Source organism: Martes martes, assembly GCF_963455335.1.
Source record: "Martes martes genome assembly, chromosome: 1".
Lineage (NCBI taxonomy): Eukaryota > Metazoa > Chordata > Mammalia > Carnivora > Mustelidae > Martes > Martes martes.
In genome coordinates, this window is record NC_137888.1 from 164068574 (window position 1) to 164082922 (window position 14349).

The window sequence follows — 14349 nt, forward strand, 5'->3', positions numbered from 1 at the left end:
CCGCCAGCCACTTTGGTTACCTGCGCTACCCCTGGCAACACACATGCGCAGTGAGCCTCGTGCGCGCGGCAGAATTCCGAGTGCGCAGGCCTAAAAGGCAGGGCTGGGAGGGGAGCAGAAGATGGGGGACGGAGCCTAGGAGTCTGCGCAACTAGGGCGCGTGCGACTGGTCGGAATGGGCGGAGGGCGGTACGTCTTCCTCGATGAAGGATTTGATTGGCTGAGCCGTGGAAATGGCGGCTGTGGCCGAGTGGGCGGCCAGAAAGCTGCTGTGGAGTCTGACAGGCTTCTGCTGCCTTCGGCTCTCAGATTCAGCCAAGAGCTCTGAGCTGAAGAAGTTTTCATATCTGATTCTGCTCCGCTCGTAGAGCGTCGCACACTCTTGGCCGGTTGCTGCTGTTGAAGCCCACCTTAAGTGCATGGCTGGGATGGAGAGTCCGAGCCTGGGAGACTGCGGAGCTGCCCCCTCGGTCACGTCCAGTGAGCGCTCACCCGCAGACCGGCACTGTGACCTCCGGCAAGTTATAGTCCCCTTTCGGGACTCATTTTCACCGTCTGTAATGGGAGCGGGGCTGGGGTGCGTAGAAGATGGATTGGCCTTTCTAACCTAGGATCGACAGCTCTCGAGACCCACAGGGTTAGGTACTCGGAGCAGTGGCTGTATTTAGCTCAGGAACTCTTCCAGTGGGTTCAGCCCTGGGGTGCATCTTGCTTCGTTAGCCGGAATGACGAAGGAGCTGGAAGGAGCAGAGAGGTTTTGTGCAGGGGGTGCAAGGAGAGGTCAGCTTGGGCTGGAGTATCCTAGGAAGACCTTGGAGGAGATGTCATGTTAAACAGCCAGTGGTGCCCCCAAAATCGGTCCTATAAGAAGTTAAAGAGGCAGAGCCACGGGCTTGCATTCAGTACAGTACTTGTGTATGTGGGATAAGGGGCTAAGATGATTTATCTACTTTTTCCCCCCAAAATTTAATCCCCAGAATTACCTTAGAAGAAGTATTACCTCCTTTTTACAGATGAAGAAAGGAGGCTTTGAGAGGTTAGGTAACTTGCTCTTGGAGATGGATATAGATATATATATATTTACTATATATATAGTATATACATATAAAATATACATATGTACAAATACATATGTATACTGAAATAAATAAATACATGTATATGTATATGTATATGTATATGTATATTATATATATATATATAGATAGATAAATGACAGAGCTGTGATTTGAACCTAGTCTGTTGACTTTTGTGCTGTTTTCACCAGGCTTCAGTTTCCTTGTTCCTAAATGTGAACCATATAATTTCTTAAGATCCACTTAGCTCCGCAAAATTATTAACCCCAAATTACTGCAGAAGAGCTTGATTCTAATTCTAGATACTAGCTCTTGCTTAATTTCCCTAAAGAAGTTGGGTTAGATAGCTCTATAGACCCATCCGACTTTTAAAATGTGTGATTTAGTGATTAGGATACACTTTATTGAAGTTTTTCAATAATAATGCAGGGGGAGAGGTAATAGACCAAGATTTAGTGGACCTAGGTTCTGTATCAGTTTTGCAAGTAACTTAAATCTTCCCTGTCACTTAATTTTCTCAATAAAATTAGAGTTATCTTTGTCCTACCTACCTCACAAGATTCTCATGAGGATGAAAGAGATTTGAAAATTCTTATCCAAAATTATTTACCTTTTGGAGGGTTACAACCTCTGAAGAAAGCAATAGACACTCTCCCCCAGAAAACTGCAGATATATATAAAATTTTTACCTCACTTATTTGGGGAGAAGGAGGGTGTCTCACTGACTCTTTTAAGCAGTTCTGTTGATCCCAGTTTAAGAGCTCACATACTGGTTCATATTTTTAAATTTATGCCAAGTGTCAACCAGACACTTTCAATAGCCCCATTCAATAATTAACAACAACATAAAGTTTCTAGTAAATAGCTTGAACTTTACATTGTGCAGACACCTCCAACCCTTTGTAACGCATGTTGGAGGACAGGAAGATATTCACGTAGCATAAGACTGGTCCATACTGATTATAATCTCTCTTGTAGTCTAAATTTTAGTCCATAGGGTTCCTGCTCTGTCATGGATTGAAATTGAATAAGCAGAGGAAAATAAATTTTAAATGAGCTGATCACTTATACTTTGTATTTTTCAGCCAGGAAGATGGTGCTCTGGGATTGGAAAGCATGGGAGAAAATGAGAAACAAGTGATGATAAAAAGCAGCAGTGAGTGTAATCCCGTGCTGCAAGAATCCATTGCTTCTGCTCAGACTAGTGATACTACAATGACAGAATGCCATAAGTCTGTCCCATGCGGATGGGAAAGAGTTGTGAAGCAGAGGTTATCAGGGAAAACAGCAGGAAGATATGATGTATATTTTATCAGGTGAGCATGCAAGGTGGTACACATAGTACAGCCAAATCATTTTATCTAGACAGGTATCAGGAAAACATCACAGAAATCTTGGTTTTTTTCTGTTTTTACTAGAAACCGTTGTAGATTTTATTCCTTGAGTGTCACTAGTTAGTTATATCAAGTGATCTGGGGACAAGTACATATATCTTCTGCTGCAAATTGTTGCCCTTAAATTTGTAAATTTGTAAGTAATTGTAAAAATTTTTTATACTATCATAGAGGAAACTATTTAAAAGTACTACTTTATTACTTTTTTAAAATGCATTTTTTTTTAAAGATTTCATTTATTTACTTGACAGAGATCACAAGCAGGCAGAGAGGCAGGCAGAGAGAGAGGAAAGGAAGCAGGCTCCCTACTGAGCAGAGCGCCCGACGCGGGGCTCGACCCCAGGACCCTGGGATCATGACCTGAGCCGAAGGCGGAGGCTTAGCCTTAACCCACTGAGCCACCCAGGCACCCCATTACTTTTTAAAAAAATTTTAAATGACAGATACCCATGGTAACATTGGAAATGATTAATTAAAAATCTGAAATGTGGTCCAGGTCTTTTTAAAAGTCACTTTTATTGACTAGCAATAAGTTTTCTTTAATATCATTTTCTAGCCCACAAGGACTGAAGTTCAGATCCAAAAGTTCACTTGTTAAGTATCTTCACAAAAATGAAGAAACTTCTCTTACGCCAGAAGATTTCGATTTTACCGTACTTTCTAAAAAAGGCATCAAGTCGGGATATAAGAACCGCAACATAGCACCTCTGACATCCCAAATGCAAAGTGAAAGTAATAGTTCAAACCGAAACCTCAGGACACGAAGCTGGTGGAAAAAAGATGTCTTTCCTCTACTAAGCAGTAGTTTGGAATTGGAAAGTAGCAAAGGACTATCTAACTTTAAAGATAAGAGTGTTAATGACATGGACTCCAGAAAGGTTAGAAAGTCCAAAGAAAAGGTGCCTATTTTGAAAGGAATTCAAATTAAGAGAACTAAAACAGGGTGCCAGAAGGGTCTTCCAGATTCTGCTCAAAGTAATAAGAAAAGAAAATCTGAGTATAAAAAAGCAGATGATGAAAGTGAACCTGTTGTGCAAGAAAATCAGCTTGATAAAACACTCTCCATTGCTGATGCTGGAACAAGCAACAAGACCCTCAGTGCAACCAGTGAAGAAAAGAAACTCGTAAAAGAACAATCGTTGAGTTTGGTATCAAATTTTTGTTCTGAACAAATAACTTCTGGCATCATAAACAAATTATGTTCAACTGAAGAAGCAGAACACAGCAAGACGTGTGAGGAAACCTTTTTAGAATCTGAGGAAATAAAATCAAAAGTACAAGTTGGGGAAAGGAAGGAACATTTGCATACTGACATTTTAAAATGTGGCTCTGAAATGGACAACAACTGCTCACAAACCGAGAAAGACTCTGAGGAAATGTGTCAAGGTATTCAGAGCACTAAAGCTGCTAATAAACACGTGATGAGTTTATACTTCCAGACACTATATTTCATGTCTGTACCCAGTTAGGATATGGAAATAGAACAAAGAAATAGGATCAAATATCAGGTACATTGTACCTGTTGATCCTAGTACCTTATTTAACTGATCTTCAAACGCTTGGCTATGGCACGGAGGGAATTGGCTGACTTCTGCCTTGATAACCCCAGCTAAAGAGAATTGTGTCATTTATAGCTGCTACCATCTCTTCTTGGTGCAATAGCTGGGACTTTCCTCAACAGTGCTTTCCCTTCCCATCTTCTTTCCAGCCAGTAATATTACAACTTTAGGGAAAATGAAAGGCTTCATTTGTGAAAAGGTTTGGGGAAGACTCCTTTTAATGCATAAGCTGGTCAAAAATAGTCCATGTCTACTCTTTTGCACACCTCCTGTTATTTATTCCTGATGTGTGACTTCCAATTTCAGTTTGTACAGATCATAGTCATTTTTATCTTCTATTATAATGTAATGCTTCTCTAAAATGCTTTAGAGCTCTAAATAATTCAAAACTGTAATCACATAGTTCATTTATTATTTGTAATATGCTCTTAATACAGAGTTCAGAGCTTAGCAGTATTGCCTTTATAATACCTCAGTGAATAAAAAATAAAAAGAAGACCTTTTGAGCAGCCCTGTATTAGTTATTCATTATGCCATTATGGTATAATGAATAACTCCTTTAAAGGAGAATAATAATTTTACTTAAAGTCCTGCTGGGAGACAGCCTGGACAAATTGGTGGAGCAGGGGCTTAGACTGATTCCTGTTCTCAGTCCCACTCATGATTTTATGTCTTTGCTGTGCCTGGAATTCCTTTACCTTTAATAGGAAATGACCATATATACCTAGTAACTGCTCAAGAATTCAAGTCTGCCCTTTAAAGACTTTAAGCTTTTTAGAGCTTTGAGGTTTATGTGGCTTTGTTGCTAGTATAATGGACAAATAAAATATTTTAAAATCCTTTTGTGACCAAAATGGAAGTATCCTATTCATCCTATACATAAAGAAGTCTAGTTCTTAGCACAAGATGAAGTACCCTGAGTTTAAGAAGTGTCTGGTGGAATTGTAAAGACTTTCCCATTGGCTTAGTTGGAAATTGCAAAGTAAACTGAGCTTCAGTCTCCTACTAATAAAGGATGCTAGTTAATAATTATTTATAGGAACCCACAGAAGAAATCATGAAACTAGTAAGAGTAGTTTCCTTTGTCCTCTTTTTTTTACTTTCTACTAGGCTTTGCCTATCTGCTTCTGAGCCTTTTGACTAAGATCAAGTGTGAAGTGTAGAATAGCAAAAAACAGTAGTAATTATCTGGAGAGCTGGATACCTCTCCCAATCTGCAGTCAGTCCCACTCTCATTTTAGGATTGTTGTTTAATTTCTAAGCCTTTATTTGTTTATCTGTAAAATGGAGGTAATAATACTCACCAGTCCAGTTTTTTACATCAAGAATACTGCAGAGTAAAATGAGAAGTGAAAAAGATGGCTTCACACTATACAGCTGCAAGGTATTATTAACTGACATTCAAATTGAAGGGGTAAGGCTATGGAGAGTATTAAATATGATGATTTTAGAAAATTGGGAAGCCCAGTAATGCTGGTCAGGTAGTCTTTGTTACGTTAACTGAGCTTCCCAGTAGATAGTGATCCAGTATTCCAAGGTCCCAATCTTGGGTTTTTCAGTAGGTTTGTTTTATCTTTATCCTTTTCTGTTTTTTAAGTGTAAAAGTGTTCACTGCAGAAATTTTGGAAAATATAAAAAATCAAGGGAGAAGAGAAAAACTAGCAACAACCATTATACCATTTTGGTTTATTTCACTCTAATCTCTGTATTTTTTTTCTTTATTAAATTGGGATCATATATAGAATATTGCATTTTCACTTAAAAACTTAAGGACATGGGAGAAAATATTCACGATGTAGTCTCAAAATGTTTAATGACCACATTGTACAAATGTGTCGTAATTTAAAATATCCCATATTATTTCTAATTTTTCAGTACTATGAATTCTGAACATAAATCTTAGTGTACTAGTATAACACAGTGGTTAAAGTTACTCAGGAGCTGGACTGCCTGGATTTGAATTTCAGCTCTGACATTAGCTGTGGGACCCTGGCCGCGTTACTTAATTTATTTTTACTCAATTTTCTATCTGTGAGGTGAAAGTAAGTAGTACCTAGCTTGTAGGTCATTTGTGGGATTAAGTTGGTTAATTTTTGTAAAGTGCTTAGAATAGTGCCTGGTATGTACTAAATGCTTTATGATAGTAGTGTGTTGTTATTTGCACCCCTGAATATTTCTCTAGGCTAAGCCATAGCTTCTATAAACAATGTTCACTCTTCCTTTTCAGAAGATACCATTCCACGGACACAAATAGAAAAAAGGAAGACAAGCCTGTATTTTTCCAGCAAATATAACAGAGAAGGTATCCCTTTCCCAATCAGAAAATTAGATTTTAAATCTGTTTCAGGTGTTCAGCTCTGATGCTGTGTGTTTGTTTAGCTCTTAGTCCCCCTCGACGCAAAGCCTTTAAGAAGTGGACCCCTCCCCGGTCACCTTTTAATCTCGTCCAAGAGACACTTTTCCACGATCCATGGAAGCTCCTCATTGCTACCATATTTCTCAACCGGACCTCAGGTTTGTGGATTATATCTTGGAGAGAGTGTGATGAGGAGAAAGGGCTCTGGATTCATTAGGAGGTCTGAGTTCAAATTTAACTTTGAGTCTGTGTGACCTCAGGCAAGGACTTTCCCTTCCAGCCCTAGATGACATCCAAAGCTTTTTTCGCACTACAGAACAAATTGTCATTTATTTTCTACTTCCAAACTAGTTTTGGTCAGCAGTGAAAATCAATTACCTAACATTCCTCCACCCTCTGTCATGTGTAAAAGCATTTCTTTTTCATTGAATGCTTTCTTAATGTCATTGGCGCTTAGTATTCTGTATGTTTTTATACTAGTTATCTGATGACTGGATTATTTGAAAACTAATAATCAGGCAAGTCTAGGTATCAGTATGATTGAGACTGTTAGCCCAATAGCTGATAGTGTTGACTTTTGGTTCTGAAGGTGGTTGCCAATTCAGGTAATAGCTTCTCATCAGGAGTTTAAAAAAACAAAACAAAAACATTCTATATGAGATTTCTCGATGAGGAAGTACCTGAACTTAAAAACAACCCATCTGGAGGCTTGTAATCACAGTTACTTTTACTTCCAGGCAAAATGGCAATCCCTGTACTCTGGGAGTTTCTAGAGAAGTACCCTTCGGCTGAGGTAGCAAGAACCGCAGACTGGAGAGATGTGTCAGAACTTCTTAAACCTCTTGGTCTCTATGATCTTCGAGCAAAAACCATTATCAAGTTCTCAGGTACTGTCTTGTATACCCAAAAGAAGGAACATAAACTACCTACTTAAGAGAGCCACACCTTAAACTTTAATGTCCTTGGATGCTACATTAATTGAGGTCATTCAGCTGAAGCCCTGAAGGCATTTAAAAACAGTCCACTTGCCCCAAACTGCAGTCTCTCACCCAAGCAATAAGTCTTTGCCCAATACTGGGGCAAGCCATCTGGGCAGGATTAGAGGAAGAAGTCAGTGAAGCAGAATACCCTCTTGACCTTAAGGACTTTGCCTCTTAGCACAGCACAAAATAGTAACAGTTAGTAAGTGGCATGTGAGAGGTTCAGACAGGGTCCTGGGGGAATTCAGGAGAAAGAGTCATCAGAACTGGGGTTGTTAGGAGAGACTTTTTGCTGTTCCTTTCTGCTGTTCTCACCATCTGGCTCTGCGTCACTACGTATTTAGGGAAAGTGTCTTTCTGAGGCTGACCTGATCTGTGGGGTGTTGTATTTTCAGATGAATATCTGACAAAGCAGTGGAGGTATCCAATTGAGCTTCATGGGATTGGCAAATATGGCAACGACTCTTACCGAATTTTTTGCGTCAATGAGTGGAAGCAGGTGAGACCCACTCCCAGCCTTAACATCTCCAGCACATTTTGTCTCTGGGGCAAAATAAGTCCATCCTTAGAGCTAAAACTGTTTCTTGGGCACATGTGCTATCACTCTCACAACCAATTTTGTTCTAGGCTTGAGGGGCAAGTTGTGGCATGGGGCTATAGGCAGCAGGGAGAGGATCCATAGATACTCCCAACTCCATAAAGATTCCTTGGTGTGGCCTCTGACTGACCTCCAGCAGTTTGTCACTTCTGGCCCTGTGCTGTCATTCTCATTCACGTGTGGTCTCTAAGCCTGATGTGGTTCTCCTCCTGTCACAGTCATACTAGCCTTCAGAAATATACCACTGAAGGAAAGCAGACAGGTTTGGGCTTGGAAGGAATGCTTGTTGGGTTTCTCCTACTGGTCTCAGACTACTTTTGTGGTAACTGGGCCCTACCTCAGCTACCCAGTCAGTTGAGTATGCCCTGCCCACAGATATCCAGGGGGTGTCCTGGCAGCTGGTGGTACTGCCAGGTGGCCCGGTACATTGCCATCTTGGTCTGTGACTCACCTTAAAGCATTAAGCCAGTAGGTCTGCCCAAGCCCATCCCTGCTCTACCATTTACTGTGACCTGAGCAATCCATGTAACTCTCAAGGTCTATAACCTCCTTCTGGAAAATGGTATATTAATACTTGACTCATATTATCACTACCCCACATGGTAGGTCATGGTGAAGATCAGTACTAAATTGGAAAGTACTTTGTGAAGGATTACCTTAATGTAAGGTATAGTTTTAAGCATTCATGAATCCAGTTAGGTTAAAGGTTATAATTTTCAGGTATGCTGTCATAATGTATAGTTCTCCTATCATCCTTTTAAAAAGCCCATTTTAAAAATTTATTTCTGACAAAGTTATATAAGACCTCTGTCTCATAATGTGTTGTATTTCTTCCAGGTACACCCTGAAGACCATAAGTTAAATAAATATCATGACTGGCTTTGGGAAAATCATGAAAAATTAAGTCTATCTTAAAATCTTTGAAGTTTTCAAACTCATTTTTTAATACATTACTTTGCACTTGATTCTTAAGAGCTCCATTAAGCACAACCAACTGCCTTTACAGGTATATAGATTTTAATTAGTCCAACTAGAAATGCAATGTAAGTTTTCTTAATGTGTGTAACACTGGTAGAACTTTGCTACTGAACATACTAGAACATGTTTTGAGATTTTTGAAAGTAAATTGTTATTTGACAAGAATCCTAAAAACGTAAGTGACTTTTCCAATAATAAAATGTGATTCGAAGCTGAAAAAAAACTTTTGTAAGCTCTCAGTAATACAAAGCAGATTTCTGTCAATGTTGCTTAAGGAAAGTTTGGATTATCTGTTCTCTTTCTATAAAAATGGAATTACATAGTTGTTATATAAGACATAGTCAGAGTTTGCAGCCAAATATGTAGGAAAGTACATTACAGGGTTTGTTAGGCAGTTAATTTGTATTTTTACTAAAAAAAAAAGAAAGTAACAGTAAGGTTCTTTTGTCATCATATATACTTGCTGACTCTGTGCTAGCTTTTAAGAATTAGAGATTTGGCCCTAGCATCCATTTGATAGCCTGCGAATATCTGCCTGCAGCTTTGTTTCAGAGTGTCAGCTTCTGGCTCATGCATTTTACCTTGACCCCCTTGTGAAAGGTTGGACATTTACCCATCTCTCATCTCCCAGATGGGGGACAGGACCTTTTAAGTTTTGTAACCTTTTTTTTTTTTTTTAAGATTTTATTCATTTATTGGTGAGGGAGAAGCAGGCTCCCCGCCGAGCAGGGAGCCCAACACCAGGGCTTGACCCCAAGGCCCTAGGACCTTGACCTGAGCCAAAGGCAGACACTTAATAACTGAGCCACCTAGGTGCCCCTTGTGCCATTTTTAATACAAGTATTATAGTGTTGTAGTTCATATACTGAAACATTTACCTTAGAAGGAATTTGTCAAACAACAATAACAAAAAATCCCAGGTTGTTAACTCTCATTTACCAATTTTCATTTTAAGGTATGATTTCAAAATTAAATTGATTGAATAATAAAAAATAAATTGTTGGGAAGCTACCTTTGTTGTCAGGTAGAGTGTGCTGTAAGACAAGTTGGTTGTTTCCACTTTAGTGAGCTAGTTTCAATTTTCAGAGATAGAGGTGGATTTTGACCAGAGAACGGGAAAACTGGCCATATCCCCCAACAAGGCAGACATCCACTTTATAACATCCCATCACATCTTTATTTAACAATCCTCAAAGTAGCATTTACTAAATGCAAGACCTGTGCTGGAGAGAGACACAAAGATGAAAACATTCTGTAGGGCGTCTGGGTGGCTCAGTTGGTTAAGCGACTGCCTTTGGCTCACGTCGTGATCCTGGTGTCCTAGGATTGAGTCACGCATTGGGCTCCCTGCTCAGCAGGGAGTCTCCTTCTCCCTTTGACCCTCCCTCCTCTCATGTTCTCTCTCTCTCTCTCAAATAAATAAATAAAATCTTAAAAAAGAAAAGAGGTTCTGTAAAGGGGTGCCTGGTTGGCTCAGTCAATAGAGCATGTAACTCATGATCTTAGGGTTGTGAGCTGAAGTCCCATGTTGGGTGTAGAGTTTACTTAAAATAAGATCGTTTAAAAAAAAAAAAAAAGTTCTGTAGAGACATGTGATCACAGGGAGAGAGAAAAGCACACAAAATAACGGAAGAGAACAAAAGGAGTAAGCTGTAGGGACAAGATGCCCAACCCTGCAGCTAAGAGTATAGAAGGGCCTCTGAAGGGGCGCCTGGGTGGCTCAGTGGGTTAAAGCCTCTGCCTTCGGCTCAGGTCATGATCCTGTCGTCCTGGGATCAAGTCCCGCATAGGGCTCTCTGCTCGGCAGGGAGCCTGCTTCCCCCTCTCTCTGCCTGCCTCTCTGTCTACTTGTGATCTCTGTCTGTGAAATAAATAAATAAAATCTTTAAAAAAAAAAAAGGGGGGGGGCCTCTGAAACGCTGGGCCCCAGCTGGGGTTGGAGGCTAAAGCAAGCTCACCAAGCCTAGGACATCAAGTGTGGCTGGATGGCTGGGCCTGTGGTCAGATACGCTGGGGAGTATGGGTCTGTGTAGACACAGCAAGAGAGCTCTAACCATGGCCATATCTGGCTTTTCTCGTTTGCTGCATGTGAGGTCGCCTGCCCTCTGTACCTGTTTCCTTATCTCTTTCAAAAGTGATAGGCTATCACCACTCACAATACCTCACACGGTTATGATGATTATTGAGGTAATGCGTGTAATCGCTTAACCAGAGCCTGGCTTATGAAAGTGCTATGTTAATGTGGCTCATAGGGATGGTCTGAGTGACTACTTCAGGTTGAGAGGGTCACAAAGATAATGCATTTCACTGAAGATGGTGCCTTATGCAGAGTGAGCACTCAAGTGTTTGTTTTTTTAACTTTTTATTGAGACAAAATTCATGTAATATAAAATTCATCATTTAGTCATTTTTAAAGTATACAATTAAATGATTTTTAGTACACTCAGCAATGTTCTGCAACCATCATCACTAACTCTAAAACACTCCCAACACATTGAAAAGAAACCCTGTGCCTGTTAGCAGTCAAACCCAAAGCCACACACCTCACCTCCAGCCTCTGGCAATTACCAGTCCGCTTTCTGTGTCTATAAATTTGCCTGTGCTGTGCATATCTTATAAGTAAAATGTGACATTTTGTGCCTGGCTTCTTTCGCTTAACATAATGTTTTGAAGGTTCATCTGTATTGCAGCATGCATCAGTACTTCACTTTTATGGCATTCCATTGTATGTACAGAGCACATTTTGTTTATCCATTTTTTAGTTGATGGGCATTTCAAGTGTATATTATTAATATTCCTGTTATCAGTTCTGTATTTCCAAGCCATATATACTGCCTCCATTTGGCCAAGACTCTTGGGGTTTCTACAACACCTATGAAGGAGGCAGGGTCAGTTCCTTGGATGAAAAGGAAAGACGTGGAGGCCGGCTCAAGATCCTACTGCTTTCGGGAAAAACATGGATTTATTACTCGAGGTTCAGGGGCCACTGGACCATACTAAGAAGCCCTATCTTTCGCCAACCCAGGAATTCTGCACGGCTGCGATTGCCTCTTAGGACCCACGAAAGGAGCAGCACTAGGCGTTGGGAGCGGGAGGGCCGGGAGGGCCAGGAGGACCCGCCCCCACAACTCTCTTCCTCCCTCACACTTTGCGAGCGTGGCCGCGCTCAGCCAATCAGCGCAGGGCGTCTGTAGTCCTGGCAACAGTAGCTTCTAAGCTTGCGACTTCAGAGTCTCTTGCAAAATTTGGTATTACTGTTTTTTGGTGCTCCGACGCAAGCAAGCAAGCAAGCGCGTGCACACACGCATGCACACACACTCTTCAGCGCCTGCTCCTGACGCTGCGACCATGGATGACGATTCCTATGAAACGTATGAGGCCCTGTTCCTGTCGGTGGTCGGTAAGCTCCTGGAAAGCAGTGCCGTGCACATGCGTACAAGTGGGATGAGGGCAAGGACGGGGGCAAATATCTCATTGTGCCGTCCCCACTCTGGGTGAGGGGTTGCCAGGGAGTCGGGGTCAGGTCATGCATATTTCTCAGATTTCCATGCCCAAGCTGGAGGAGTGGGCCAACTTGCCTTGGTCTGAAATCAGAGGTCCAATATTTGAGCCTGGGAAAGACATCCACAGCCCTCTGGCTCGTCCTCTGCCCCATTTCTCCGCTGGATATTAATGTATTGGGTACTGGAGAAGAAGCATGGAGAAAACTATCAATCCTCAAACCTTCCACCATAGCCTGCTGCAGCAAAGCCCTGCAACTTCAGAGGTGAAGGACAGGCAGATAAACAGATAATTACAGAAGAAAGGGTGGATGCCAGGCCAGGGGATGACACCCAGGAGTAAGAGTTCTGCTAAGTATAGAGGATGGGGAGGAACAGTTCCAAGGTTCTGGAAGAGATATTTACACTGGGGTCTAAATTAAGGATACAAGGAGTTCTCCATGCCAAAATGGGGAGGAAAGGCATTCCAGGCCAACAGAACCACATGCAAAGGGGCTCAAACATATGGTGTCTTCAGGAAACTGCTGTTCATTTGAGTGTTACTGGGGATGAGAGGTGAGAGAGGTCAGAAGGGACAAGATCATGAAAGATCTTGTGAGCCAGGAAATGGAGAAGCCACTGGGAATGACAGTATTAGATTGGGAGCATTAGCAAATGAACTGGCAGACTCAGAATGCTGGAAGCACAGATTGATAAGATCTGGGGCTGTCCGAAACATCCAGATCAAAAATACTGAGAGGTGAGGGGGAGTGGCCAGGCTAGAGGGGCTAGAACACTTGGGGGGCTGATTGAACAAAGCATGGAAAGAACAATCCAAGATGATGGTCAGGTTGGTAGCTAGGGAGATGGAGGTGCCTTTTACAGAAATCAGGAACCTAACAGGAACAGATTCAGTGGGGACAGGACATGGAGATCAGTGCAGTCTTCATTGGTTGAGTCTGAGATACTTGTAGGCCGTCCTAAGTGGAGGTGCTTTAGGAGACATTGTATGTGGAAAGTTGGGGGCAATTTCAAGTTATAAATATTGGCATGGGTGTCCTCAGTATGCAGAAGGTCACAGAAACACAAGAGTACAGGAGATTGGGGGGGGGGGACAAGAAAGCCCAGTGTAAACCTGGAAGGCACTAATTTTAAGGGCTGGGCAGGAAGAGAGGGGCCAAACAGCACCTGGCTTGAGAGGTAGGATGGAACTTAGAGATGTGAATCAGCCAAGACAAACAATTTCAAGAGAGTTGAATTGTCTCCAGATACCTGAAGGGCTGTCCCACTAAAGAGGGAACAAATGCATTTTCTGGGGCATCAATGGGGAGGACTAGGACCAAGGGGTAGAAATTCCAGGGAAATGAAATCTGGGTCAATATAAGGAAGTCTTTTCTAGCAATCAGAATTAGGCATCCATAATGTGAGGTAGAGAACTCCCTGTCGCCAGAGGTGTATACAGAACAGAGGTAAAATCTGCCAGGGTCATTGCAGAAAGAGTTCCCTGATGTGGGAAGGCAATGGGACTAGTTAGCCTCTGAAAGCAGTCCTCACAATCCCTTGGGGACATTTTCACACAGTCTCTACCCACAACTATGCAGTGACCTCTTTTATTATAAGAGCCCACCTCACTTTCTTATCAATGGACACAGGACCCCAAAGATCACTAGAATGGAAGCTCCATGGTGTGGTGGGCATGTGATCTTTGATAGGGTTGTCAGGGGACTTTGGGGGCGGTGCACTTGGCCTGAGAACTATATGGTGAAAAGGACTCAGCCAGGGGAGATCTTGGGGAATCCCATGCCCTTCAGAGGGCACAATAAATGCCAAAACCAAGTTGGGACAGAGCTAGGAGAGTTGGACAAACAGAAAGCAGACCTGTGCAGCTGGAGAAAACTGAGCAAGGGGGAGAGAAGTCGGGGGAGAAGC

General features: G+C 41.8%; 1 protein-coding gene across 2 annotated transcripts; it reads left to right on the forward strand.

Annotated features, from left to right (window-relative positions):
• Positions 1 to 214: 214 nt before the first annotated feature.
• On the forward strand, positions 215 to 9947 carry MBD4 (methyl-CpG binding domain 4, DNA glycosylase). 2 transcript variants are annotated; one of them, XM_080821688.1, is made up of 8 exons: positions 215 to 517; positions 2162 to 2392; positions 3027 to 3856; positions 6257 to 6331; positions 6409 to 6543; positions 7123 to 7272; positions 7761 to 7864; positions 8801 to 9947. In XM_080821688.1, exons 1-8 carry the CDS (start codon positions 420 to 422, stop codon positions 8876 to 8878), a joined length of 1701 nt encoding a protein of 566 aa, XP_080677814.1. In that variant the 5' UTR covers positions 215 to 419; the 3' UTR covers positions 8879 to 9947. The 2 variants fall into 2 exon arrangements, with proteins under 2 accessions (XP_080677814.1, XP_080677813.1); XM_080821687.1 differs by having other exon boundaries at positions 328 to 521; positions 2166 to 2392.
• Positions 9948 to 14349: the final 4402 nt, after the last annotated feature.

Bases quoted from the DNA above. Each gene is read 5' to 3' on its own strand.
- MBD4 (XM_080821688.1), top strand. From the start codon at position 420: ATGGCTGGGATGGAGAGTCCGAGCCTGGGAGACTGCGGAGCTGCCCCC. The intron at 2,393-3,026 runs GTGAGCATGCAA...ATCATTTTCTAG, and splicing joins TATGATGTATATTTTATCAG to CCCACAAGGACTGAAGTTCA. The intron at 6,544-7,122 runs GTTTGTGGATTA...TTTTACTTCCAG, and splicing joins ATTTCTCAACCGGACCTCAG to GCAAAATGGCAATCCCTGTA.